Source organism: Musa acuminata, chromosome BXJ1-11 (assembly GCF_036884655.1).
Source record: "Musa acuminata AAA Group cultivar baxijiao chromosome BXJ1-11, Cavendish_Baxijiao_AAA, whole genome shotgun sequence".
Classification (NCBI taxonomy): Eukaryota; Viridiplantae; Streptophyta; class Magnoliopsida; order Zingiberales; family Musaceae; genus Musa; species Musa acuminata.
The window spans coordinates 29768669-29792779 of record NC_088337.1 but is presented as its reverse complement, the minus strand read 5'-3'; the positions used below and the strand labels follow the sequence as shown (position 1 = coordinate 29792779).

Genomic DNA, 24111 nt, shown 5'->3' with positions numbered 1-24111 from the left:
GGTTGATTAAGTAAGCAACGAGAACATGGGTCCCATCGCAGACATGACAGATGACCCGGCGTTCTTTCTCGAACTATACACGGAAGCAACAGAGGGCGCCACGCATATGCCGATACGTCGGCCCCACTATTCCAGCAATCCTTGGTACATTTCCCACCTGAATCAAGAACCGTTGTTTTACACTTCAAGATTGTTATCCATCAATTGGCGGCTCAGATTTCTGTGACTGTATTGATTTCCATTCGCAATGCGCGACGAAACGGGCGACGCTGTGTTGTGGCGACGCATTGGGCGGCTGCCGTAAGCCCAAATGGGTTTTGTTTGGGCCTCCAGTCGAGGGTTTGTATCGGGCTTCTGCTCAGCGGCTGCAGAAAGAACTAGGTAGCAAGCGAAAGGAAATGGCGGCCTTGGCGCCGCATAGCTTCTCCGCCGGACTCCGGTGGCCGCTGGTCTCCTCCTCCCCACTCTCTCGACCTTCCTCCGCGGCCGTCCCCTCGAAGCCGCCGGTGAGGCGCTCCTACTGCCACGCCGCGGTTGTCGCCGGCACGTACGCGCTCACCCCCGCCCAGAAGGAGCGGCAGAAGCTGAGGGAACTCTTCGAGGAGGCCTCCGATAGGTGCCGCACCGCCCCCATGGAGGGCGTCGCCTTCACCATCGAGGACTTCCACGCCGCCCTCGACAAGTACGATTTCGACTCCGAGATCGGCGCCAAGGTCTCTCATCTCTCTCCCTCGCCCCCTACCTACTGGCCTTAACTTATCATGATTAACGGTGAGGCTTGTGCCTATACTTTTGTACATGATTCAATGCAGAGGTTATTGTTTTGGGAGTTCATCGCGGGAGTATTTGATACAAATTAAAGGGAAATAAAGATAATAATTTGATATTGCTAACCTCAATTACCAATTATCTTTAGTTTAGCTGCTGTAATTCCGCGCATGAAGCTTTAGGCATGTGGTTGCAGATCTTCGTAGTCCATCCAGGTCCAGTTGATTGATCAATTGTTCTATTTTCCAGGTTAAAGGAACTGTCTTATTGACAGATGGAAATGGCGCATTGGTTGATATCACTGCAAAATCTTCTGCCTACTTACCTCTTCAAGAAGCATGCATTCACAAAATTAAGCATGTCGCTGAAGCGGGCATATATCCAGGATTAGTTGAAGAGTTTGTCATAATTGGTGAGAAAACTGCGGATGATAGCCTGGTTCTGAGCCTGCGGTCTATTCAATATGGTCTTGCATGGGAAAGGTGTAAGCAGCTTCAGGCCGAAGATGTTGTTGTCAAGGGTCAGGTGAGAATCTTGCATACTGCACCGTGTTATTTCCTTTTGACAAACTACGAGGCTGCAGCTAATATAACTTAGTCCCTAATTTTTCTATGTTATGAATAGTTTCAGTTATATTTATGGTTGCAGCAAATTGGTGATCTCTAGATTCTCATAGAGAATTATTGTATATTATTATTATTATTATTATTATATTTACATGCTGTTATAATTGATCACTGCTGCACTGGATGTTTCTGGTTCAGCCATTTTGTTTGCCTATTATGGTCTTTTCTGTCTACCTTGTCCTTTTGTGGAACTTATTTTTAGTCACATACATATTTCTATGGAAATGGTTGGTTCTCTCAGCATTTCTCTTAACAGCTGATGGACATGATAACAAATGCAAATAACTGATGGAAAGGGTAATTAATTTTCTTAATCTGTAGTTCATGAATTCTTTGGATTCTTTAGTTCAAACAATGATGTTCCATCGATTTGAAACCAGTTGTTTTTTCTTTTTGTTGATCGAGTAAAGGCTTACCTCTATAATGCTATGTAGAAGCATGGGAAAAGCACCACACAGAATCTGGATAATTGACAAAGATTAGAGATTTTTTCTTGGAGAAGACATGGTACTCCGTTTAAGCTAGTTAATGCATCAATGCCCATGGTTTCAACTAAATTTATGAACTATCAGCAGATGACAATCTATACAGAGTCCTTATCTGATAAGAATAAACTTAGTTTCCTATTTACTATATTGATTTCAGTTTACCCTTCTGATACTGATTTTCATAACTGTAGGTTGTTGGTGGAAATAAAGGCGGTGTTGTAGCCATTGTAGACGGCCTTCGTGGTTTTGTTCCATTTTCACACATATCAACAGTTAGTTCCCTTACTTTCATTTATTCTTGTTTTAATCTATTATTGCTATTTACAGGGACCTTAAAGTTTGACCACTATGACTATTGCAACGCTAATCAACTTTCTGCTTACAAACTGGTCTTTAAGTGAATCATCAAATATGTGATAACTACTTCTTGATGTTCCATTGAGACATACTATGTGGATGAGATTTCAGACATGCTTCAAGTATCGTTTGCAACAATGCAAAGATACACCACGGAAGAGAAGAATAATATTGTCATATTAAATGAACAATTAGAAAAAAGTTGTCAAGAAGTCTCACAAGTGAAAATATTAACCTTTAATATCATCATATCAATTGTTATTTAATATCTGTAATAAAAAGGCTTGAGAATCATCTGAGCCATATCCAATATGCTAATATGGATCTGACAAGATACTTGGGGTGCACCTGGTGTACTCATTTTTTATTTTATCTACTGATAAGTATGAAGAAGAATCAAAGTGCAAGATATTAAAGAACAATTCAAGAGTTAACTGTTAACAAAGAAGTGTTGAAAACATATGCAGACCCCAAAACATGCCCACAGCCCGGGCACAAATAGTCACCCAGTGTGCAGCTTAGAGCTTTATGCATATGTGACTATATTTCATGGATTTTAGCACCATGCCTTAAACTTCTGAGTGCAGGAGGGGCTTTTCTGCTATTTTCAACAATGTTGATTACTAACCTCTTAGAGCTGATCCATTGGTTTCGTCTTTTCTTTTATTCTGCCTAATTTTTCAAGTTCAGCCATTTTGATTTGAGACTAGTAGTTTTATGCCTTCTAATAGACCTGACAAGTAATGTTAGTGTAACTAGTTGCTTGTTGATCAATGTGTCCTGTAAATAAATCAGAAATCAACCGCAGAAGAACTCATTGGTAAGGAGCTACCCCTAAAATTTGTGGAGGTTGATGAGGAGCAATCTAGGCTTGTTCTCAGCAACCGCAAGGCCATGGCAGAAAGTCAGGTTCAACTTGGAATTGGCTCGGTGGTCTTAGGAAGTGTCCAAAGCCTTAAACCTTATGGTGCCTTTGTCGATATTGGTGGAATCAGTGGTCTACTCCATGTTAGCCAGATTAGTCATGATCGTATCACAGACATCTCAACAGTCCTGCAACCTGGTGACTTCCTTAAGGTACTTTATTTTACTTATTTCCATTCATTTTTTCAGCTTTGTTATCCTCAAACTTTTTTTTTTCAATGTTACAAGGTAATGATACTGAGCCATGATCGTGAAAGAGGCCGAGTAAGCCTTTCTACTAAAAAGCTGGAATCCACCCCTGGTGATATGATCCGGAATCCTAAGCTTGTCTTTGAGAAGGTAGAACTAGCTCTAGGTTTTCTTTTGTACTTGCTATTTAGAAATTGGCAGATGCTGACTCTTTTGTTGTGGGTTGCATCAGGCTGATGAGATGGCGCAAGCATTCCGGCAGAGGATTGCCCAAGCCGAGGCCATGGCTCGTGCCGACATTCTAAGATTCCAGCCTGAGGTACTCATCGAGTGTTGATCATTTCTCATCTACATAAGACTAAATGAACGAGAACCTGTTTGTGCCAAGCAATTTTACTTATATATACTATGTTTATGTAAGAGCATTTAAAATGAAGCTTCTTTTCAAAGCACAATTATGATTTCTTTTTTCATCTAATCACCTTTTTGGTTTTCACAAGAATAATTAGCTTTTCTAGGATCTTGGGTTACTTGTTATCAGTTTGGAGCAGTGTTCTTATATACAGATGCCTCCCTCGTGTCTGTACATAGTAGATCATCCCAAAATATTCATTTGACTTATTATTGTTTCTTCGTTCTATCTGGCAGAGTGGTTTGACTCTCAACTCTGAAGGAATTTTGAGCACCCTCACATCGGACTTGCCTGCGGAGGGTTTGGACCTTAGTGACATACCTGCGGCAGAAGTGTAAATAAGGTATGGTTTCAAAATAAGGTTTTATACGGCTTCATGTTTCATATGGAAGCCTGTGAACGTACATTACGGATTCTTTTCAGGAGTTTTTACTACATATTAGAGACATTATTGTTTGCACGAGTCAAATGAGAGTTTCTTGGCAACAGAGAAAAAGAAAGGGAGAGAAAATGTTGGTTTTCTGCACTCTCCCGTTGAAGTGTTGTGAGTTCATCCTACTTTCTTTGGATAAACATGTTCTTAATCTGAGAAGACGGGGAGGACAATATTTTTATTTTATTTTGGTGAAGAGAAGAAAAAGGAGTGAGGGGTTTTCTGGGCGATTCAGACAGGAAAAATATGACGAAAAATAATCTGAAGAATCTACTCATAGATTTGGAATTCTTGTGCAGCCATTGCGACATGCGTATGTCTCCACAGGTGATGTTGGCATTGATGCCACTTGCAGATCTTAACAGGGCGGCGATCAAATATAAGCACGGATCTTTACGCTTAATGGACGCAGATCATGCCTTGAAAGTTCGCTGCCTGGAGATAAACCGGAGCGGGGTTCTTCGGGCACCGGCACGGCTCTTAAAGGCTTTTCCCAATCTAATCTTTTTCACGCATCTCCAAGCTTGATGGATCAATGTATACATTGGGTAAAAACTTCAACAAGTAATCTAAAGATTTGAGTGCGTAGGAAAGTATATGCTAAACTATATATATATATATATATATATATATATATATATATATATATATATATTTATAAAGTATTTTTTTTTTAAATGATCATTCTCGTGGATGATCACAATGGTGAGGGCATGCCCCTCCTTCCTCAACGATGGTTGGCGATAAGGAGGGTGCACGAGGAGGCTAGGTAGCCCCTCCATGGTGAATGACGAAGGTTACGGGCAAGGGTGTGTCACTCCCTTCCTTTCTTATTTCTTATGGCCAACGACGAGGGCATGCCCCCTCCTTTCTCGTCAATGGTCGATGGTGAGTAGGGTGCACGAGGAGGAGGTCACACAACCCTTCCATGACCAATGATGAAGGCCCTCCTCTCCCCCTCTTTCGTTGTTCGTGATCAACAATAAGAAAATTTTGAAACTTAAGAGACTGTTTTCGAGAATTCATCCTATCCAAATCACCAAATTTGGTGGGAGATATTACTAGTGTTTTGTTAATTATTATTAATTCTTTTCCAGTCGTACATCGACTATTGTTCACATAGTATGGATCAGCCCATAAAATGCCCGAAAGCCCATAGAGTCTCATCTCCTCTCTAATAGATGCTTCATATACTAGAAATGCTTTAGTGTCGGATTTCGGATGACTATATAATATCTGTTGCCATTTGTTCAAGAGTAACAAGGTGCATCTTTTGTTTTAGGGCACCTGTTAGTATCGAAATTGATCGTCAATCCATGTCATAGAGTTAAGCTAATCGAGTCCACTTCTTGACGATGATGATCGGTGCTAACTCGAGAATAGGATCTTGAAGGAGGTTAGTAAAACTAGTATCAAAGATGTATATTGCATAAACACTTTTAACGTTTAAGTAACTTTAAAATCTTATACGTAATCGGAAGTGAAGTTTTTCTATCCTAAATTTTCATTTATCGGATGGTGTGATGAATATTTCTGGAATAAGAAATATTTCAAGAAAAAGTATTTTTCACCTCTGACTTATGCTGATACAATATGTTTAATATCAGCCCTATCAATACTTGCTAGGTTGCAAGTTGCTGCAGTGCATGAATTCTTTACATGATACTAAAATGGCATCACCAATCAGCTTTTGAGCCTTTATGGACTGTTGTCTTCACTCATCAATGCATGGCAAGAGTTCCTCCCTTCTTTCCAGCCCAGTGAGAATGTCAACAGTACGAGGTTGGGTTGTACTGCTTGTTTGATTCTTACCATAGCATGGTTCCTTTCCAGGGACTCGATTGTCTCCCTCAGCAGATAGTTTTACCTACCACAACTTTTGACCTTCCAAGATAAACCTAAAAGCTTCTCCTCCTCCTGTAAAAGCTCATTGATGTTTCCAAGTAGACAAGTTTCAATCTTGGCATGGCCACTACTCCAATATGGCAAATTTAATGAGTCTTATAGAAAACAGTTCTAAGTTATATTGTATCTTGGATTAAATAATAATTCAACTCATAAACTTAAAGATTGTATATTATGGCTTAACCCTATTATATAATAAATAGTAATAACTCTTTTAAGTTTCATTATGTGTGAAGGAATAAAAGATTTAAACTCGTATCTTTTCTAACGAAACATTCGCTCAACTATATTTACTCGTTATGATGTGAATGTCTTAGAGTTATAGTTCAAACGTAATTCGATTATTTTAATCTTTGACAATAGGAGATTATTATTTTTATTCATCTCAAATTTTTTTGATAATTCAAATAAAAAAAGGATTTAGTGTGGATAAGCAGATTCCATCAATTAAAGTGTACATACATGATGATGAGGACATTCATTCCAACCTAATCAAGTAGTGGAATTGACAACAGCATTTGAGAGTAGAGGAGGATAGATAACTAAAACATGGCAGCCACCTTTTCCTCCATGCTTTTCTCTTTCCTCAACACCCCCTTCTTCACTTTACTGCTGCCTCTTTCTCATTGACCTTTTTGCATGCTATCACATTTCTAATCACATTCCAACAGTAGCCAACCACTTCAAGTTCCTTTTGGAAAGGCTTTTACCAACCAGAATCAAACCAATTGGCTTCTCCTCCGGTAACATCTCAGAACATACATCCTGTAGAGAGGCAAAAAGGTTGGTGGTCACATTCCGAGCTGCATCATCTTGATGAGGACATGGATTTGACGTTCCAAAGTGAACACGATCCGAGGAAAAGTGGCTTCGTATCTTCCTAAATCTCTGAAAGGATAAGCCACAGTAGGCCGCACTAGCTCGAGCACTTGAGTTGACACTCACAACGCTGAGAAGGTCATAATGGATTGACCTCAGTCATCTCGCTGGCCCCCGAGTTGACCTGATCTCTCCATGGGAGAGATCAGATGACGAGGGGAGACATCTATTGCCGGGTAGGCACCGCCGCACATACACGTCGTCGCCGTCCATCACGGGGGTACGAGGAACGTCAATTAAGATCATTAAATTATACATCTTAGATGGAAGAGGATATCGATTGATTTAAGTTTTATCATGCTAATGCTATTAAGTTTTATCAATTAATTTAGTCGAGCCGATAAGTTTTGATAATTTATTATAAGATTTTGAGCTCTAATCTCGCATTCGTTATTTACATGGTATATAATTTCGAATGGTATCACTCGATACAAGCAGTACGTACCGGTCCGACGATATATCGATACGCGGACCGCCCACTATCGGACGGACCGTGCTACAATAATACACTATAGCAATGCTACAGTACTATACACTATAGTAATACTACAAATGCTACAGTAAGAGGAAATAGTTTGGTAAACCCTTGGTGTATCGTTCGGTACGTTGGTATCGTATCGTACCGAGTCAACCTCGAAACATCAGTACGGTACAATATTACACACCTTGGTTATTTATCTTTTTTTATAAAAAAAAATTAACCTAACCTAATTTATGTTTCAGGTATTATCTTGTAAGAAATAAAAAATATATATTGAATTGATCGGAGGATAATTTTATTTAAGGACAAAAAAACTCACAAACACTTTATCCAAAGATTTAGTATATTATCATTAGTATATTTATTAGTATATTTATTATTAGTATATTATTATTAAATAGGTGATAATATTATTATTATCCCTTATTGAAATATCCAAATGTTTAGTATATTATTATTATACAGGTGATACATCTCAATTTCGAGTCCACATGTTAATGATTTATACGTTATTTAATATAATATTTTGATTAAAAATAATAATATTTTAGGTGGTATAGTGCTAACAACACTAAATAAATATAAATTCTATTTTTGAATCAAAAAAAACATCAAGAAAATTGATATGATCACACATAATTTCACATGTACCACCACATCCTCATGACATTTCCTTTGAGTGAGTTCAGACCATCCATACTCATAATACACTCATGAGGATAACCATATACCAATAACAAGCTTCTAATTCTTTGTCGTTTTGGCTAATTTGATAGTTGGATAGGTCCTATTAGATACTCTTTGTTAATCTAAGTAGCTAAATGAATGATCATTCACCTAAGTAGCTAAATGAATGATCATTCACCTATTTTATCTTAGAACATGTTGACTTCAACATCTTCTCTATCTAGATTTTAGTTTAAAGACAACATATATAGAGTCAATGCATTCCCATTATTATTGGATTCGGATCAAACAATCCATGTCATCGTTGAGCTCAAGTGAAAGTGAAACCTAATTAGTGGCTGTGTTCGTCGAGTGTACTCGTAGAAATGTCCGCTATCATACTTGAGTATGTATTCGAAGGTCAAAAGACGCACCAAAAAAGTCCTTTGAGCTACACAACGATGACTTCCTCGTAAGGATAGAGATTGTTTGGTCAAAGATGCTTCCATTAGTTGAGATAGAATGGACGAAAAGCACACTCTTTTTTTTGGCCAATTCACCGTCATCAAATTCTTTTTCGATTGTTGCCATTCTTAATGCCATTTTTCTACTTCCAATGGTCACCGAGTTCTTGTCTTGATAGGAAGTGCTTAGTTCTTTTGAGGTCCTCTTTTATTATTTATTCGTTTAAAAGTGAAGATGAGAGTAATTATTCGATCTTAGAATCTTTTTATTATTATTATTATTTAAGATCTTTACTAACTAAACTAAATGATATATATATATATATATATATATATTTTAATTCATCGAGTGAGATTTCGGACAATCAATTTTTTACAAGTGTATCTCATATATCATCGATGTACCGATGTTTTACGTATAAAAAAAATCAGATAATCTTTACCGAGTGTCTCTCGTATATTATTAATATTTGAAGTATCAATTTATCATAGGAAAGCTCGAAATCCTCAACTTCAGTTTGATACATCATTATTTTATATACTAAAAATTATAGATTTTTGACTTTCGATCCTTAGGGTTCTCCCAAAGTTTCTTAACATAATATATATAATACAAGTATTAATTTGTGATTTTGTTATGCAAAAAAAATGGTAATTTACATGACTTGGATTATGCACATTTCCACAAGGAATAATTGGAGAATTTTGTGCCATCAACCATCATTTACTGATTTGGCATGATTAGAAGACTAAGTGTAGTAAATCGAAATATATCAAACATGTCACAATCTTGTAAGGTTTTTGTCTCATACGGAATATAAAGCCATACACTAACATAATTGAAGTGCTTCATGCCTGCATAATAATTCATGTCATGTGCTTTCCATCTCCAAGGAAACATATACAACTCGTCTCTCACCTTCCCAACCCAACACTGATGCTTAGATGAAGGGGACAACTAAATTGACAAGATTGCTCACCAAACCCATGGTTAACTCATCCAACTATCGTGGACTCTACGCAACATCATTATCAATCGATCGTATTCAGGTTAATTACATATTATCCTTGTTTTACTAATAAAAATATAATAATCAATAATAATAATAAAAATTTAACGTTTGAGTTAGTGGTAGCGGATGTCGACACCGTTAGGATCAAAGATGATTGTGGCTGAGAAAAGCGATGACGAGAGGTGATGATTGCTCAATAATTACGTCGATATTAATGTAGATGCATAGTTATCCTCGTCTCTCGTTGTCGTTCTCCTCGTCCACAATACTCACCTGTGGTCCCAAACAGTTTTGCCATCCGACTCTAACAAAGTCGTCCATCACCATAAACTAGAATATTAAAATTATTTTTATATTTTTATTAGTAAAATCAATGGTATTATGATAAATGGATATAGATATTTTTTTTCATAATTATAGAGATGTCAACGTAACCTTTTAAATATACAGACTAGGATATTAAGAATAACTAACTATAGGAGATAATTTATAATTAGAGAATTTTTTGATTCATAAAACAACTAGAAAGGATCATTTATAATTATATATTTATATTTGTCTTAGTCAAGATAAATCATAGAATATTAGTGATAAGAAAATAAGAGAGATAAAAAAATATTTTACTAAAAAAACATGATAGCTCTTTTCTTAGATGTTTTGCATGTTTTCAATGCAAAATATTAACGCGATGTAACGACTTATTATTGTCGCTTATGATATAAAAAAGGATGACTTAAAAAAATATATTATATTAAATAACACACATATCGCTCACACATTAATAATGTTAAATCAATAAAAATATTACAATTATCACTTTAAAAAATATTTATATAAAAAATATTATATTAAATGATGTACATAACACACACACACATTAAAACATCACTTGTGCAACAACACAATACGATACACCGAACAATTAGACGTCTCAAAATTTCCTTTTGCAATCTCAATATTTTTTCTATATTAATAATTTGGAACCAACATTTCTTGCTTTGTTCTTAACATTAAATGTCACAATTATCATCATATATGAATCAGTATGGTGTGAAATGAATTGAAGGCATTTCAATCCATCCTCTGCTGTAGACGTCTCCCTCACACTATTCTGTGGCATGCGATCATCTAAATAAACGCTGCTGCTAAGCGCATGATTGCCTTCCCTGTTGTCTCATACGGTACTCGGAGCCAACGCCGCCCCACTCTGCGAGTCCTTCCTTCTGCGTCGTCGTCTTGGGTTGCTTTTGGAAGTGCCTGTGTTTTGAAGCTTGCCGATGTTCCGATGTATCGTTTGACCCCCGGCAGAGCACCCTTTGCCTGTTTGTGGAAATGTCTGACCGCCACCTCTGTTTGGTCCGACCGATGGAGTGTTGGGACACGCAGATATGACTCGGCAGCAGCCACCCCTCCTCGTTCTTTTACATCTAAGTTAGTCCGAACAGTCAAACCTAATTATAATCAATCAAGGAAGACAAGAGAATCAAACATTAAGAACGAAGTTAATCGAAATTTATCGAAGAAGAAATGCAAACAGAGAAAAAAAAATCTCTGGAATTTATCTCCCGCATTGGATTTGTTGTTCTTGTTGCTCGTATGGGATGAGGATCACATTGCATGGCTAAGCATATGAGACCCACGGCATTCCAAGTCTCTGTTAGGAAGTGACATATCTCTAACGATCTGTGTTTGGATGCAAAGGAAGTCAGACTTAGATCAACAAGGAACTCGATGATGTGAGAATACACCTGGAGAAGACTATGAGACAAGACGTCGAACATTTGTCAGGCAGAAACACCGTTGGACACGCAAAGATCGCGGTGACCGAATGAGCTCCCCGACCTCACGTGAAACATGATGTTATTGTTCGGCATATCCTCTTCTCGACCCTGTTGAAGTCACCAGTGTCAAACCCCACCGTGTCCGTGCGGACCTCAAGTCGCCACCAATGGTAATTCGGTGTCCACGTACGAGAAATAGTGAGACGGGGGAAGAGACAGCGAGGAAGGAGAGAGGTGAGAGAGGAGTAGTAGGAGGAGGAGGAAAGGGCAGTCAACGTCAAAGGTCTCGGACGCTGCTTGATGTATATCAAAAGCCACCGCTTTTGGCTTTAAAGACCCTCGGCCCATTGCGGCTCGCTTCCGTCACATGTGCCGCCCTCTATATAAGCTCGTCTTCATCCACATCCACCCCTCAGAGCTCTCTCTCTTGTTCCTCTGTCTACCTTAACCGTCGGAGGAGTCGATGGAGTTCCATGAGACGACCTGTGGCTCCGCCATACCACCGAGCGAGGAGGAGATGGACCTGCGGAGGGGGCCGTGGACTGTGGAGGAGGACGTTGTTCTGGTCGATTACATCGCTGTTCATGGCGAGGGGCGTTGGAATTCTCTGGCTCGTTGCGCAGGTACCGATTCGGAGACCACTGGTCTGCTCCTTCTCAGTTTCCTTGGCCTTCTTCTCGGATTCATCTTCTATATGAACAGGACTCAGAAGAACAGGGAAGAGTTGCCGGCTGCGGTGGCTCAACTATCTTCGGCCAGACGTCCGCCGCGGCAACATCACCCCGGAGGAGCAACTCCTCATCCTCGAACTCCACTCTCGGTGGGGCAACCGGTAACCACAGTCTCGCCTAACACTCCCCTGTTGCGAACTCTTCCCCACGGCTTGGCCCCTAACCCACGGACGCGGACTCTGCTGCAGGTGGTCCAAGATAGCGCAGCACCTGCCGGGGAGGACCGACAACGAGATAAAGAACTACTGGCGGACGAGGGTGCAGAAGCACGCGAAGCAGCTCAAATGCGACGTCAACAGCAAGCAGTTCAAGGACGTGATGCGATACCTGTGGATACCCCGCCTCGTGGAACGAATCCGGGCGGCCTCCGGAAACTCCACGGTCTCTCCGGCCGCAAGCCACCGGCCAGAAGACCCCGCCACGGAGCTCGCCAGGGTGAAGCTGAGCTCGGAGACCTCAAGCGCGGCCGGCTCGTCCTCGTCGGACTCGTTAGGGATGCACTACTTCTCGCCGCCTCGGGTCTCCGACGGCTTCCCCGCCGCCAGCATGCAGGGATGTGAGGATAACAAAGGTGACGTGACCGGGCCCACCAAGCTGAGCTCGGAAACCTCGAGCGCGGCCGGCTCGTCCTCGTCGGACTCGTTCGGGATCCACTACTTCTCGCCGCCTCGGGTCTCCGACGGCTTCCCCGTCGCCAGCATGCAGAGATGTGAGGATAACATCGGTGACGTGACCGGGCCCACCGACTTCACTACTGCCTGCTGGTCCGAGTCCCTGCCGAGCTCCAACTCCGGCGGTTACGCCGACCTGGGGTTGACCGACTTGGACCAAGACGTGTGGTGGGACGACCTGTGGAGCGCGGAGAACATATGGCTGCAGCAGCAGTTCTGAGAAAGAGGTCGACGGAACAAGCAGTCTTGTGACCAAACCATATTGAGCATAGATTTGCAGCAGCGAAGAGAAGAAACAATTCTATTCATATTTCTTTATGCCATAGAAAGATCGAATCAAATATTGGCACTGTAAATGAGATAGAACGTCTCATTTAACAGTGCATGCAACGCAACAGTAATGGCATGTTAGAGAGAGAGAGAGAGAGGGAGCGTGAGCTAATCTGCACATTGAAATCTTTGAACTGCTCTTTTTGCGCATGGTTATGATGGATTAGCGAGAGCTAATGCTGGATTTACATGTCCATCAAGTGGAGTTCTCCATCTCCCTCACTGTGTGAGGTTCCAAATGTTCTTCCATGAATGCAACTCGTTGAACTATAATCCATAACGTCGGTAGTGACCTCTCGCGAATGAGAACTCATTATTGGTGTGGCCTTTAAGTGGTGCGGGCATTGCATTACGTCACGTGTCTGACACGTGAGTCTCCCCGCGAACGACCAGCAGCCGGGAATCTTTGGGGCCCGCGTCACGAGGAGGAGGGAAGACTATCGGACGACCCATGGGTGGCCGCACCCAGTAATGTCGCCCATGGATTGGGTGGCGAGGAGCGAGGAGCGCGGTCGGGGCCCGCAGGTCCGTGACGCGTACGGGTAGTAGTTCGCGCCGTCGGTGACGGTGGGAATGTGAGCTGGCGAGTGAGCTGTCAACACGGTGGGGGCCACCGAGACGGTGAAAGTTATGGTCGTTCCCCTCGTGCGTAATTTCCACGTAACTTCCATTTCCACTGCTGCATCCCTTCTCACTCCTCCTCGGTTTGACCTACCACATGTTTATGACATTAATTATATGGTCAAACGTCGTCGGGAAAATATTCATAATAGATTCAAAAGATGAGATAGTTTAGAGCTAAAAAAGATAAGAATGATATCACCCATTGTGTTTAGATTACGAGTGTTCAATTAGACATCTCTCCACATCACCCTTTTATCAGATTGAGTGACTAAGATACAAAGATAGAAAAAGAATTTTTTGTCTTATACCATTCATCTCATGATGACTTATCATATTCATATGGTCGTTATTGAAAAAAAAATAACGTTAACATTATTGTCAGTATCAAGTGGTTTTATCCATAATCATGGTGTCATCCGAGGTAGAAAGTTATTACCAGTTCAAAGATCAAAATGGGAAGAGATTTTTCGAATCAATCCCTCTGACACTTAAGTTTGTCCCGATGTCAATTTCTCTATGTCTAAGTTCTGTATCTCTCGTTACTTAGAATTAAATGATGTGTTTTTACATATGACCCGGAAGAAATAAAATATTCTTGTGAATATTTTATATAGAAGAGGTAATTTGTAATTCTGAACTATCCTTAGACTCTCAAAAATATTTCTATGAATATTTCACAAGAGAGGAGTTGGTAACCAATCTGGGCTACCTCTTGGACTTTCAAAAATATTTCTATAAATTTTTCATAAGGGATAGTTGGTAAATGACCTAGGCTATCTCTTGGACTCTTATCCATCGGGGTAAGTGAGTTTCCGATCGTTTGAGCCTTTTCTCCCACAAGCTTTACGTGATGCTTGCGTAGCGAATGATAACTAACTGATTATATATTTCCTATCAAACCCATATTTTAGTGATTCTGACCAACACAACTCACATAAATATATCACACGTATTACATGGAATATAGATATATTCAAATATTCTCTTTAGTTAGATCGGTTAAAAAAAAAAATCAAACCACAGTAATCAAGATTATAAAATTTCATCCGTACTTTTTTTTACAGAAACATTGAGTTCGGATGGATCGCATAAGAAACCACACCCGACTTTGATCTTCTTATAAGTCAACTCTAAAGGCTCTTTGTGAATATGAACCAGAATCAAATTATGCTAATCCAACTATCATCAACATCTACCCTAATGACTTCAATACTATCTTATAATTTTTCTATCATTCCATTCAAAAATCTGAGCCAATTGGATAATACATGATCAATATTTCTGTATTTTAACACTCAAAAGCTTATAAATAGTTTGCCTCTTTCATGATACTTTATGTGACATCTCAATTTAGGCTCATATTTTTAACCAAGATTAATTTATAGAAGGCTGATGAATATATTATTATTACCTTATGATTGAATATTTTAGTTAAGTGATCCAAGCTTAATAAAATTAACGAGTTAATTATCCATTCAGATTGGACCATAATAGTTCTTTTTCCACCAATGTATAATTAAAATAGTCGTATTTTGGGTTCTTAGCATACATTTATATTTCATCAAGTTTACATCGACAAGGGATGCTATATCTTTTAAATATATTGGACCCTTTCTCGAAACCTTTGCTGTTGAGGTTTGTAGTCACCAAGTCAAAACCCTCATCAATAATACATATTATAAATACATAAGGAATAATCATAGCAAAAATGATTCCTATCCCTCGTTCGTACATATATGTGTGTGTGTGTTGTCTTCTACAAGTTGATCCTAACACACTCCAAAATCCTGTGTGTGTATAGTGATGGAATTTACTCTTCGTTCTCATTGGATCTACGTACTATAGCATGCCCTCTTCTGCAACTCATGGGAGCCACAAGGTCTGTTTTCGTCGGTGGTTGTGAGCTCGTGTGTCCTAATACAAAGGCCCGACTCTGTGGAAGTGCCCCCTCGTCTCCTTTTTGGTTGGCATCATCGAGTACCATCTTGAACGTGATGTGATCCAATAAGAAGGAGAAGAATGACCTCTCTTGAATTTGATATCAATGTCGTTATCTACTTTCCATATGATCAGTTCGACATTATACGTGCCAAGAGAATCAATGCAGAAAGATCAATGTCTCAAATTAGTAATCCGAAGATGAGGAAGAAAAAGATTAAAGCGACAACTGATCAATCTGAAAAAATATTTTTTATTTTGATTTCGACTGACATGACCTAATTTTCATGTGTCGAGATTAAAGCGATATGGGAGATCATGCTTAAGACTGTCTGTGTCAATTTAACTAGGAGCGATTAGAAAAAATATTTTATATTTTGATTACGACTGAGATGCCCTAACTTCCATGTGTTGAGTTCTAAGGCGAAAACCATTATTCCTTATTTCCGATATGATTGTACCAACATAGCTTTCTCAAGAGAAACTCAAAAGCCACCGCTAATGTGTAATTTTCTTCTTGTGCTGTCATTCTACACTTGTTTCAAGCACTAATTTACTACCTAATCTCCTGCTAATTTGTATCCAAGAACTTGTCGTCGCAAATAAAGAAACTTCCGATAACTAAAACCCTACTAAGATTAATACATTCATACAAATGTGTAATTCGAGGATGGACCTTGATACAATGGTAAAATTGCTCGTTCGTAATAAGAGACGAATATATTCGCAGTTTTCTTAAATGAATACTACGTTGATGATATCTGGGAATTTTTCCTTGATGGCTGCTTTGACGCCACTTCCTATGGAGTCTGGTCCTGTGTATCTTACACTGCAATCACCAGCCTCGACAGAAACCACTTCCACACTACCTCCAAAGTTTTTGATGGCAGGTCTCAGTATCTCCAAATGGTTATTCACTGCCTGGAACAGCACAAGAATTAAATGATCAATCATATGGGAACCGATTTTGGTGTATAATTTTCTTTTCATTCATACCTCAACTGTCGTTTCGATTTGGATTCCTTCAACTTGGCATATGTCCTTGACTGCTTCTCCAAATTTTTCCTTCAGAACTCGCTCGATACCCATCTTCATCGTGGTTGTTGAGCTAGGACAGCTTCCGCAGGCTCCTGCATGATGAAGGAAAAAAAAAAATGAAGAGTCGAATGATGGAGTGTATGAATCCGAAGTACAAATTTCTATGCAAATCCACTTGTTGATTCTTCCACTCTTTGCAAAATTATGTGAAATACATCCATGCTTTTTAGTTCTAGGTGCATTGATTGTGTTCAAAAAAAATAAAAAAAATAAAGGAACAGTTGACTACAGAGGACCAGAACATAACTAATACTGCCAACACTTTAAATTATCCCAGCGACACATAAAAACCTGCATAAGTACATAGTACGGTCACTGGAAGCATGCACACTGTAACAAACTGTACCAAACATTTCTTTTAGTCAAAGCGGTTAATGTAGCCAAAGCTCAAGAAACCAAGAAACTTAATTAAGACATTTAGCAACAAAGCCACTTTGTTTAGGTGAAACGCTGGTGTTGAGAGAAGACCAACGACTGGAATATATTATACCGACAAATAGTTCCTGCATATGTTCAAGAGAAAGTGCCCCATAGTTGGTATAAGCAAAGTATCAATCAGTATATTAAATCTAGGACTTCTTGTACGTAAGTTCACAACATTCATCTCCACATCTATTCTTCCCACCAAAATAAGCTCAAGTCATGGCATGAACCAATTCCAAAATCTTGAAACAACTCAGGAAGCATCATAAGTTGAGAGAGAACCAAGGACTAGAATATAATATAGATTGGTATAAGCCAAAATATATTCTGACCATGGCGAGACCACAGGACACATGAAATGTCACTCAGCAACCTGTCATAATATCTTATTATATTTTTACTAAGCAGGATATATCTTTGCACAATTTCTTCAGATGAATAGATTGACAAACTAAGAATTTTCACATATAGAACTTAGCCTGGTGAAGAAAATTAGGTTGATCTGACCAATTTGCTAAGTAGGCGGGTAAAACTCTAACTTACTAGAAAAATGATTAGGTTAATTTATTCTACAGATGCCTGATTGATCAGGGACATAGATCGGCATCTATCAAGATCATTTTGAAGGTGTATGAAGATATTTGGGTGGCTTTTTCCACGAGATAGATTTATTGCTGAAGAGAACCTGAAAAGACAAGGATGTAATGCAGTGATCAAAGTAAAATTTGTGGAAAACCTATACAAGACAAGACACTGCTCACTGCCGGTTGACTTTGCATATTTGTAAAAAGGATGAGGTTTGGAGAATTCAATCTGTTCATTCTTCACTATCTGCAATGCGGTCAGATTGGTCTATGCAAAAGATCTTGCAGGTGTTTAGGTGTAGCTGGTTGTCCTTGCACATGGCGGTCTAGTGGTGTCTATGGCTAGAGAGGAACTCGAGAAGCGTTAGAGAAAAAGTGAAGGAGAACATGCTAGGACAGACCATAGCATCTATTGCTTGGCAAGCCAGAAAGGGGTCTAAGAGAAGAGCTCCATGGCATAAGAGAGCATTGGAACTGTCAAGACTTGCGGTAGCTTGGATAGATACAGGGTGGAAGGGGTTATTATTTTTGTTACTAGTAGAATGAATAAAGTTGATCTTGTTACTTACCGGATTGGAGACCAATATCATATGACTCAGCTTCTCTGGTCCGTGTGTGTGCTCTTATCCTCTGCACTCTGCAGGCTTATTCTTTAAAATTCTTAACATGTATTGTGATAGTCACACAATTCTTTGTTAAAAGAAAAACAGTTTCCACAATAATTTTCATCCAAATATCCACAGAAGGAAATTTACATAAAAAGATACCAAGCGAGAATCAAGTAAAAGCAACAAGATGTATTCAAGTGATGTCCAAAAAAAACCAAGATGTATATTCAAGCCTCTCCTTGAATCCCAAGATGTAAAAGCAATTAAATGTTCTACCTCAATGAATTGATGATAAAGCACAGCTTCACCTTCCAGCAGCCCTCTTTCAGTCTTGCGACTATATTCTAATTCCTTTGTTCTCCCTCCCTCTCACACTCATAAAAGAACAAGCAAAGTATCATGTAATCTGATGATACGGGATGATTCAAGCTAATTCGAGATAAAATCAGTAGGATTGCAGTGATCAATATAAGCGATGCGACTCTATCCAGTCTCTAGTGTTGCGTTCGTGAACCTTAAGACTCGTAATTAATCTAATTCCCGTCCCGTCCACCACCAAAACTTCAAATTTCCCCAAATCGTGCTAAGAGACTATCTTCTCTCCTACTGTTTTCTCATAAAGGAGTGGACTTTGTGAACAAATCTTTTTTTTACCCATAATTCACGATGACGATAAAAAGGGTAACCATCGAACCTAAACGAAAAAGGATAAGAGGGAGAAAGGCAAGACCTTGGAGCTGGAGGGAGATTACTCCGTCCTCCACGGACACCACATCCACGTTGCCACCGTCGGCGATGAGGTAGGGGCGAACATCGTCCAACACCAGGTTCACGTTCTCCTTCGTCAGTTCATACACCTTGGCCGAATACAGCCCCGGCGAGGCGGCCTCGGCAGGCGGCGGAGTGCTGGACGAAGCTCGTCTCCAGGCGGTCCGGCGACGAACATGGAAAGATCGCGCGCGGGGAGGAGGAACCTGCACTGGTTTGACGATTTGATGGCGGAGTAGGGAGGAAAGGTTTGGTGCTCCGGAGATGCCCGCAGCTGCAGCCAAGGTTGCCATCGGCCCTAAGATTTTGGCCTCGACAACCACAATTATTATATATTCCTGGAATTTATAGTTCAACATTAATATTATTTTTCCTTTATTTTCTAATACAAAATTACTTTGGCAACCATATCATTCCTGCCCGCTTCTCCTACCTGCATCGTGATTGGTGGCATAGGAATTCCATGTCGATAGGCAAAGGAGCGTTTGACTCCTGGGGAACGGAAGATGGAGAGCTCACAGCCACCGTTGTTGGAGTCGGAGGCACTTCCCTCCTACCTCATCAATTCGTCCCGATACCTGTTTCCAACAATGCTCTCATCACCGCGGTTCCATCGCATGCAATCTGGCTCTCGCATGGCTTGCTTTCCCCATATCTACAGGATGAGGCTGGCGGAAGAGGAGCAGCAAGAGAAGGCGGAACCGGAGGAACTCCGGCGCTCAAGCGCCGATCGAACCCACAAACAGACGATGCCCCTCGTCGCTGCTATTCTTCGTTGACGGCGCGACATAATGCATTGGACAGGGATCCTCAACTTCGTAGAGCAGGAGGGGAACAATAGAGTGATGAACAGGGGGTCTTCATGGCCATTGCAACAGTTGGAATGGTACGTAGATGCGGAGGAAGGAGTATGATGGTGGTAGCAACAGCCTCTGCAATGCCCATCAGCCGCACCAGTAGCCTCTAATCGGAGCGACGGCCTCCATGTGTAAGAGAAAATGGCACTTGATCTGTGAACTCAAGAGGAGTAAAGGAGCCATTCAAAGAATAGCAGTAGTAGTAGTGGTGATCATAATAAGTTCAATCGATGGAGTTCATAATCAAGAAAAAGTTCTATGGGAAAACATGTGAGTAAGAAGATTCTACCTCTTGAAGCATGAACAAGTTCATTAGGCTTTGGGAGATATTGTCATGAATACTTTTGCTAGGATGAATGAAAAATGCTCCTAATTAATTGGTAAGGTTGTAAAGAAAATTTCTGATTCTACTGAGCATAAAACCCATTAGAAACCAATTTTCAGTAAATTCAGCAAGTAAACTTATCCATGGCACCAGAGAAAATAATCTCATCTGAGTTTTATAATAAACCCATCAAAACTTTTCTGCAAACTTATAATTTAAGGCATCACAAATTTCAATTTCCAGTAAATTCAGCAAGTAAACTTATCCATGGCACCAGAGAAAGTAATCTCATCAGAGGTTTTGAGAAGTTATTTGGAAAATCAAATTTTGTTTAATGAAATCCACATGAATGCTAGGGAATTGCAACTATGAATTCCATTGTACATGAACTCAAACCCGAATCCGAATCTGTGTCTGCTCAGATTTCGACTTTTTTTAAATCTAAATCAACCTCCCATCCCTAGTTTGCACCAGCTACCAGAGAATGCTATAAAAGACTACTGATGCACATAAAGCATTCATTTTGTGAGATAGTCTTAGATGACATGTTCTAATCTGAAGACATCTGATGTTAGACCAAAAGCATTTGCATATGGTAAATAAACCAGATGTTCCTGACTAGTCAGTGAGTCCTGGAACCATGGTTCTAATATTGAATTTATTTTTACAAAGATCAAATAAATACACCATGTGTTGATCTAGGTAAAGCATAGTATGATGATCCCATGCACTGACCTGGGCAAGATGGACTGCATTGAACCATACTACTATGATGTCTTCAACGCTAGAAAACTTCTTCCTAAGTTGGGAGGACTCTTTGAATACAAAAACTAAAAAGCACAGTGATATAAGATTCATCATATTGGTATCATAACAACTTCATGTTTAAGGATCCTTCAAGCAAGTTCAATTTTTATTGACTCCTACCATTATTCTTCTCAGACAAGCAAGCTAGATAATTCATGACAAACATAATTATACCAAAAAAGAATAGAAGCAGCATTTCTTGAAACCACGCAAGGCAGGGGTTTAAGCCTTAAACTGAGGAGCAGGCTCACCCTCTGGAACTGATTTTGTAGAGACTGCCTCTACCGTCTTGAAGAATTCCTCTGGAAGCAGACAAGGTCGGTGTTGAGGGACATGTTTAGGAATCGGAGTGTCATCTTCAATCACCTCACATTCATAATCCTCGGGAACACCCCATGGATCCCACTCTGCAGTTCAATATTAAACATAAAATAAACTGCTAAGAAAGAATAAACAAGTAATCAATCACTTCAAGAAGAAACAAATTTTCATCTACAATAGGGGCAATAGCATTCTCATTCAGATGACAACAACAAAATAAGGTTCCATGGCGCACAGTTGACTGAGCACGAAAAAGATGACAAATCAAAAATATCCTTTCTGATAATCAGAAACATAGATTTAAGGACGAAAGATCTTGCTTTTGGAAAAAAAGCTGTCCATTTTACTATCTATGGTTTCAGTGAGATGCTTAAACTTGCTAGAAGCACTAGAACCCAACACTAAATTCTGAAAATATTAACGACAGCAATATAAATATACAGCCAAATATTCAGGAACTGCATGCGCTTCTATACCTTTTGGTCTGAGATTGAAATTATCATGTTGAACCAGAATATTTATTAAATTGCAAGGTGAAATGTCTTCAACATATTTCTATAGAGACCTGCATCTAACTATGTGCCATATGTCAGAAGTGCAATAACATAGTCCACCTTCATTTACGTACATGTGCTCCTAGTTCGAAAATATAAAACAAAAATCTCTACGTCACTGAGTGACTGCAGTCGTTCCTAACTTCCTTTGTTGTCATCTTCTTGATTCTATTAAAAGCAGAGTTATACTGGCCTCTATACTAATACTCACTCAAGGTTCAAAGTTTGGGGCCACAATTAGGCAGCCAGATTAATGGCTTCACTGGCACTGATCTCAATGTCTCCATCTCTAGAATCAATGATTCTACGTATATGCATAAACACCTTAACCTAGAACATTTTTGTCAAAGTTCCATGGTACCTTTCTCCTCTAACAGCAACATTACCAGTTCAGCAGATGTCAGACCCTTTCCTGGCCAAAGAAGACACAGGCAGCCATGCCGAAAATGATAACAAACAATGTAACTACTTGCTAAACAATAGCTATATCTCTGATTTACTCATGTAAAGGATGCATTTGAAGATCATCGGCATGAAAAAGATCCACAATCAATTTAGAAGTTAGGGAAAGAGAACTCCGAACCACCATTAAAATAATCTTAGTTTTATTGCTCACTTCACAATGAGTCAATCCAATATCAAGTTATCAACATATCAAACTTGAAATGTAAAAAACCACTCAATGAACCAATAATGGAGATCCTTCTAATTTTTCATAGTGCTGATTGGGGACAGCTTAAAATAAGTGGGAAGATCAGATAGCACCATTTCCTTTCTAATTCGGTTTATTACTATAGATTAAGGGTGGGGAGTAGGATGCCATAGATAAGAACTGCACATTTAGTATATAGTTCCGCACCCTTGAAACTCTAAAATGCATTGCCATTCCATTTATTATCGTGAAAATATCAGCATTAGATTGAGCCTTTCCTTCAGAGAATATACAAAATCTTTACAGCATTGCCTATTCCAAAATCCTTGTTTTTGCTCTGAAGCAGACAATGACGTTCACTAACGAGAGACAAAAGACAAACAGATGAGATATTAAACCAAGCAGATAAACCCTTGAATTCCGATCTGATCTGAGACAGAAGTGCCTAATTTTTAGCCTAAATGATCAAACGTATCAGCAATTAGGATCGATCATGCGGCCGATAATCAAGGAAAACAATTAAGGACCAATTCTTACACCATAATCATCTTTTAAACAAAATCCATTTTTACCACTAAATTGTAAAGAACCTTCGTCAACGATAGAGTGAGCATAGAAAAGCAGGAAATTTTCAAAGATCACAGGAAGTCAAACGGAAAATCCCTACGTCGCCATTGTGATCGGAGACGGATAAGAAAATTTGAGACCGGAAAGGGGAGTGGGGAGAAGGGATAGAGGGCACGGACGGACCGATCATCTTGGCGATGAGCTTGAGCTCGTCCTGGGCCTCCTCGATGACCTCCTCGACCTGGCCACAGCCGAGGCGCGCCTCGATGGCCTCCCAATCCCCCTCCTCCTGGCAGACGTGGAGACGGTGGCGGGTGAAGCTCTCGACCGCCTTGCGGTAGCCCTCATTCTGGGGGACGGCCTGGATCTCCTTGAGGGTGCGGTTGTAGAGGGAGACGAGCACCTCCCGGGCGTTGGGCACCACGTCCAACCCCACGATCCCCGTCGTCTCCTTCACCTTCCCCGCCGCCTGCATCCACGCCGTCCCCGTCCCCGTCCCCGTCCCCGTCCCGTCCCGCTCCTCAGCATCACCCGCCGCAGGAACATCGTCGTGATTCGAGCCCACTCTACCGAAGACGAGCGAAGCGGAAGAAAGTGATCAGAAAACCGAAAGAAAGAGTTCGAGTTAGAGGACGGACGACGGAAGATGGGTTGCGCGATGCCGATCCAACGGCCAAGATTCGTTCTTGATCTCGAGACAGGCCGGCCCTTGAGCCCAAGTGCAATCCACACTGTAGCTATCCAAAGTGGGCTGGGCTGCTTGTAATGGGATAAGCTTGTGCGCCAGCTTGCTTTCTGCTCTGGCTGTAGCTTGTTGTGGTAATGTACTCACTCATCCACTTGTTGAGTGGCTATGTCATTGAGAAT

The 24111-nt window shown here is 40.2% G+C and overlaps 3 protein-coding genes and 1 pseudogene across 5 annotated transcripts; 2 read left to right on the top strand and 2 right to left on the bottom strand.

Moving 5' to 3' along the window:
• The first annotated feature begins 349 nt into the window (after window positions 1-349).
• On the top strand, window positions 350-4793 carry LOC103971992 (small ribosomal subunit protein bS1c). 3 transcript variants are annotated; one of them, XR_010481315.1, is made up of 9 exons: window positions 350-713; window positions 1018-1293; window positions 2074-2154; window positions 3035-3316; window positions 3392-3502; window positions 3585-3671; window positions 4001-4107; window positions 4188-4308; window positions 4497-4793. XR_010481315.1 is itself a non-coding variant. In XM_009386168.3 (8 exons), the coding sequence occupies exons 1-7, from the start codon at window positions 399-401 to the stop codon at window positions 4100-4102; spliced, it is 1254 nt and encodes a 417-aa protein (XP_009384443.2). In that variant the 5' UTR covers window positions 350-398; the 3' UTR covers window positions 4103-4107; window positions 4497-4793. The 3 variants fall into 3 exon arrangements, 1 of the variants encoding a protein (XP_009384443.2); XR_010481314.1 differs by having other exon boundaries at window positions 4001-4308; XM_009386168.3 differs by lacking the exon at window positions 4188-4308.
• A 6947-nt stretch (window positions 4794-11740) lies between these two features.
• On the top strand, window positions 11741-13384 carry LOC103971991 (transcription factor MYB108). Its single transcript, XM_009386167.3, has 3 exons — window positions 11741-12009; window positions 12089-12218; window positions 12306-13384. The coding sequence occupies exons 1-3, from the start codon at window positions 11850-11852 to the stop codon at window positions 13006-13008; spliced, it is 993 nt and encodes a 330-aa protein (XP_009384442.2). The 5' UTR covers window positions 11741-11849; the 3' UTR covers window positions 13009-13384.
• Window positions 13385-16298: 2914 nt separating this feature from the next.
• On the bottom strand, window positions 16299-19761 carry LOC103971990 (nifU-like protein 1, chloroplastic). The gene is made up of 5 exons (XM_009386166.3): window positions 19740-19761; window positions 19595-19653; window positions 19124-19499; window positions 16677-16810; window positions 16299-16601 (listed from the first exon to the last, which is right to left on the bottom strand). The coding sequence occupies exons 1-5, from the start codon at window positions 19759-19761 to the stop codon at window positions 16416-16418; spliced, it is 777 nt and encodes a 258-aa protein (XP_009384441.2). The 3' UTR covers window positions 16299-16415.
• LOC135587048 (probable NADH dehydrogenase [ubiquinone] 1 alpha subcomplex subunit 5, mitochondrial) lies at window positions 19754-23805 on the bottom strand (annotated as a pseudogene).
• Between the last annotated feature and the right edge of the window lie 306 nt (window positions 23806-24111).

Excerpts from the sequence above, each read along its gene's own strand:
- LOC103971992 (XM_009386168.3), top strand. The coding sequence starts at position 399 with ATGGCGGCCTTGGCGCCGCATAGCTTCTCCGCCGGACTCCGGTGGCCG. Across the intron at positions 714-1,017 it reads ACTCCGAGATCGGCGCCAAG|GTTAAAGGAACTGTCTTATT; the intron begins GTCTCTCATCTC and ends TCTATTTTCCAG. Across the intron at positions 3,317-3,391 it reads AACCTGGTGACTTCCTTAAG|GTAATGATACTGAGCCATGA; the intron begins GTACTTTATTTT and ends CAATGTTACAAG.
- LOC103971991 (XM_009386167.3), top strand. The coding sequence starts at position 11,850 with ATGGAGTTCCATGAGACGACCTGTGGCTCCGCCATACCACCGAGCGAG. Across the intron at positions 12,010-12,088 it reads TTCTCTGGCTCGTTGCGCAG|GACTCAGAAGAACAGGGAAG; the intron begins GTACCGATTCGG and ends CTATATGAACAG. Across the intron at positions 12,219-12,305 it reads CACTCTCGGTGGGGCAACCG|GTGGTCCAAGATAGCGCAGC; the intron begins GTAACCACAGTC and ends ACTCTGCTGCAG.
- LOC103971990 (XM_009386166.3), bottom strand. The coding sequence starts at position 19,761 with ATGAGAGCATTGTTGGAAACAG. Across the intron at positions 19,500-19,594 it reads TGCCACCAATCACGATGCAG|GAATATATAATAATTGTGGT; the intron begins GTAGGAGAAGCG and ends TATAAATTCCAG. Across the intron at positions 16,602-16,676 it reads AAATCGAAACGACAGTTGAG|GCAGTGAATAACCATTTGGA; the intron begins GTATGAATGAAA and ends GTGCTGTTCCAG.